Source organism: Gadus macrocephalus, chromosome 6 (assembly GCF_031168955.1).
Source record: "Gadus macrocephalus chromosome 6, ASM3116895v1".
Lineage (NCBI taxonomy): Eukaryota > Metazoa > Chordata > Actinopteri > Gadiformes > Gadidae > Gadus > Gadus macrocephalus.
In genome coordinates this window covers 10894139-10898642 of record NC_082387.1, presented here as the reverse complement: position 1 = coordinate 10898642, position 4504 = coordinate 10894139, and the positions used below count along the sequence as shown (strand labels likewise).

Below are 4504 nucleotides of genomic sequence, written 5' to 3'. Positions count from 1 at the left end.
CACGCCTACACTCCACCCCCACGCACTCCACCGCAACCCACCGGTATGCTCATGGGTGCAAGCTAATGGGAAATTCAATAGGTGTTCTAAGAGATTGCTGTCTGTTTGCACATCGTCCTCCTTTGCGCGTCAGCCCAGAAGAGCACTATAGATTTGCCATAAGTCAGTCGGCGACAGAAAGCTGGCAGGGGACACGAGCAGCCTGACTGACAGACGGTTAAACACAGGTCACGGACAACAGGCTCCACAAAGAGCCCCGGCGTCGACTCTGGTTAATTGAACTCTGATAAGAGTCGCCCCGGCCCCCCCCCCCCGATACGCCGGTCGCATCTCGCCTCGGCTGGAAACGCGCTCAAAGCCTCGATGAAATAGAACGCATAGAATCGGAGCCCCACCCGAGCGAGTCAACCCGTTCATTATGTTCCGCCGGAACTGTAGTACGGGCCAAACAAAAGGGGAATCCCGCCCTCGCGTTTATCATCTTGTTATTAAGTGAATCGAAGCCCGGAGAGATTAAAGCAAATGTTTCACTATGGGCGGTTCTTTGTTAATAAAAAAAAACGTTGTTCGTGCGTCATCGTCTGCTTTGCGTTTCCTCACAAGCGTTTCTATATTTGCACCTTTACAAGGGCCGCCATGGTCAGAAGATTTATCGAACCAAACTAACACATGGCTTCGTCTGTGTGGATCATGGAAACAAGGATGCCTAACTACAGAGAATGTGACTCTGCGTCTGTTCAGAGAGATTGTACGAGATTCTATTTTTTGTGTGTGTGTGTGTGTGTGTCATATTAAAGTGCGCTAGTACAAGAGTACATGACTTGGGTTGATGCACATGTGCATGTGTGTTTTACAACGTGACTCAATGCATATTTTTCTATGTCTGCGTTTGTCCTCCAGGACGTGGTGGTGGTGGGAGAGGAGAACTTCACCACCCCCTGCTACGTGCAGATGGACTCGGAGGCGTGCCACGTCCTCACCGAGACCCTTGGGACCTACTGCCTGGTGGGCCAGTCGGTGGGCCAGTCAGCCGCCAAGAGACTCAAGCTCGCGGTGTTCGGGCCGGTGTCCTGCACCTCGCTCGACTACCACATCAGGGTCTACTGCCTGGATGACACGCAGGACGCACTTAAGGTAGGGCCTGCTGCGCGCACACACGAGCGCACACACGAGCTCACACACACGAGCTCACTTGCGTGCGTGCGCAAAAAAAAATCCCATCATGCCTGGATGAAATGCAGGCAGCGCTTAAGGAAGGCTCTACTGCGCACACAGACACACACGTGCCTGTGCACACATACAAACACACATGCACGAACGCAAACATGCTCCCACACATGCATACATGCACACACAGTGATGCGCACACACACACACATGCATGCACACATATATGGACCCACCCACACAAACACACATACATGCAAAAAACGTTTGCCGGCATGCTCATACAAACATATTTGGACACACACAAACACACAGGCAGATATATATGCATACACCCTCACATAAATACACCCACATGCACAATCCCGTCTCTTACTTGTAATTGTAATTGATCTTTCATATATGATATTTTTCATAGTAACTTAACTGCAAATATCGTATGACATGTATCATATACCTTACAGTATATACAGATAGCTCAATTTAAATAGCATCGACCTACCTGTGCATCCCTGAACATTTTCACTTGAAAAGTGTTTTTTTCAATCAAAAAGAGTTATGGTTTGAATAGAACTTGCTGCAATTAATGATTGTAGTTTTAGTATTTCTCCCACCCCCGGATCTTCTGGGAGAATGAGTTGTTAAATTATCAAAACACAGGATCAAGCGATGTCAAGCTGGCAGAGGTTCAATACAAAACTTAAAACGCTTAACATTGGGAACGTAGGCAGGCTTGACGAGTATGTCAGTGTATCACTGGAAGTTGTATGCAAGTTAAGTGTGCATGCACACGCACACACGCACTCACACGTTTGCACACGTGCGCACACACTTTCGATGCTTCCATTACTATTTCAAGCGAGTGCCTGGAGTTCAGAGACGAGAGAAAGGGGTTCAGAGGTTGTACTTCTTTAATGATTGAGTCTTTGTGTTGCGTAAAGTTGCTGGCTGCCGTTTCAAGCAGCGCTGCACTCCGGGTCTAGCGCGGGGCGTCCGCGTGGGAAGATGACAGAGCGGAGGAATCGATTATTTCCCGACCCGGTGTGGGAGGCATCTGAAGACACGGATCGCTCTAAGGCTACACACACTTTGAGAATAAAAATAATAACGCTGCAGTGCGTGTTTGTCGGTTTGCTTGTGCGCACATCCGGCCGTAAACACCCACGGACACCCACAAACACCTCGGTGTCTCAGGGTACTCACGTTATCGCTTTGACATTGACCTCCAAGTAAGGGAGTGTATGTTTGTTTGTGTGTGTGTGTGTGAATGTGTGTATGATTATGTGTGTGGGTGATTGCAGGCGTATGCAAATGCATGTTTGTGTGTGTTTATGTGCACATTCATGCGTGTGTGTGTTGTGTATGTGTGTTTGTGGGTGAGTGGATGCATATGCACACGTGTGTTTATGTTAATGTGCACAGGTGAGTGCGGGCGTGTGTGTGTGTGAGTGTGTGTGTGTGAGTGCATGCATATGCACTGGTGTGATTGTGTTCATGTGCACATGCGAGGGTGCACGTCGGTGTGTTTGTGTTTGTGTGTGAGAGAGTGCACACGCGTGCACTTGAATCCGTGCACATGTGTGCTTCAAGAGGACGTAGCCAGGATACCTGGTCTTGGCGCTAGCTGCCGCTAGCTTTATATCCAAAAAGTCAATGTAAAAAACACTGAATAAAAAGATGATGGTCGGGCGGGGGGCTGGAGAAGCCCTCTGCTCCGCGGGGGGGCAGTCCCGGAGCTCCGGAGTGTTTTATTGAACAGTTCGGCACAGCGAGATAGAGGGGAGACAGTTCTGCACGCTGCCAGCTGGAGCTCACAGACATCATAGAAGAAACAGGAGAGAAGGGAGGAGCAGCAGCGCTTAATGGGTCAGATTCATCCATCCTGTGCGTCTGTATGGAGATGTTTGGCAGGAACGGGTTGTTAGCAGCTGCAAAATGACGAAGAGCCTCATAAACTATCAAATTCCTTGGAAGATGGGCTGGCTCCGTAGTGCAACGCGTAGGCAAGCTTAATGTAACAATCCAGGTTTGATTCCCACCTGTGGGCCTTTGTTCCATGGTGTCTTCCCCTCACTTCTCAAACCCACTTTTCTGTTTCTCTTCACTGTGCTGTTTATAAAGGCACCAAAAATAGCACACAAATAATTGGAAAGTCAATATATATATAGATATTTTAAAATGATTCCTTAAAAGATTTGCAACATCAAGACTATGAAGGGAAATTCGTTTTTAAACAGGGTTTAAATATGATAAGTGAAAGGAAATGCTTGACCATATGATAATAGAGGTTGGGGCTTTTATAATGCAGCTTGAATTAATGGAGGTTAAACAGCACGATACTCCGGTCCACATGATCCTATTAGTCATTCTGGAGTTCATCATCGGTGAAGAATATCAATTGAATCCCAGTCAGAAAACCTATATAACATATCATATTTTTACTATTTAATATAAAATAATACTCAGAATGTATTATTTTGCAATAAGCTTTCATCATTAGGTGTATGATGGAAGCCTAGGAGTGAAACCAAACAACGTTATCCCCTTAAGTTACTACTCAGCAGCACATAGTAAAACCACCTGTGGGAGTGAGCTATTAAGTTATTTAGCGATCGCTCCCGTGGGAAATCAGTCGGCACACTTTGTTTCTGAGGCGACAAACAGCAGTTGATCTTCCATTTAGTAAATCACATCATCCGACGAAACCACTCTGCAAGCAGCAAAGCGTGAAGAACCCAAAACGCAGAAATCACTTCCACTCCGGTCCTATCGAACCCTGCAGGTTCAAACCCCATCCTCCCCCCCCACCACCTGCTGTGGGCCACTTATTTCTCCTCCCGTTGACGGACCGATGGGTGTGTGAATGCCGCTCGCAACAACTCAACGTGTCAGGGTGGCCTTCAGAGTGGTAACGGTGAGGGCTGTTGCTGTCTCTGGGCTGCAGGAGGTACTGCAGATGGAGACGCAGATGGGCGGAAAGCTGCTGGATGAACCCAAGACGCTGAACTTCAAAGACAGCACTCACAACCTGAGACTGTCGGTCCACGATGTGCCACACACACACTGGAGGAGCAAGCTCATCGCCAAGTACCAGGTCTGAAGCCTCTCTCTCTCTCTCTGTCTCTCTGTCTGTCTGTCTGTCTGTCTGTCTGTGTCTGTCTGTCTGTGTCTGTCTGTCTGTGTCTGTCTGTCTGTCTGTCTGTCTGTCTGTCTGTCTGTCTGTCTGTCTGTCTGTCTGTCTGTCTGTCTGTCTGTCTGTCTGTCTGTCTGTCTGTCTGTCTGTCTGTCTGTCTGTCTGTCTCTTTCTTTCTCTCTCTCTCTCTCACTCTCAACCCTT

General features: G+C 47.9%; 1 protein-coding gene across 1 annotated transcript in view; it reads left to right on the top strand.

Annotated features, from left to right (window-relative positions):
- Positions 1–4504, top strand: part of LOC132459091 (netrin receptor UNC5C-like) — a 159492-nt gene that overhangs the window by 145495 nt on the left and 9493 nt on the right. The window contains 2 exon segments of the mRNA XM_060053466.1: positions 901–1134; positions 4112–4261. Of these exon segments, the coding sequence (XP_059909449.1) occupies positions 901–1134; positions 4112–4261 (384 nt within the window).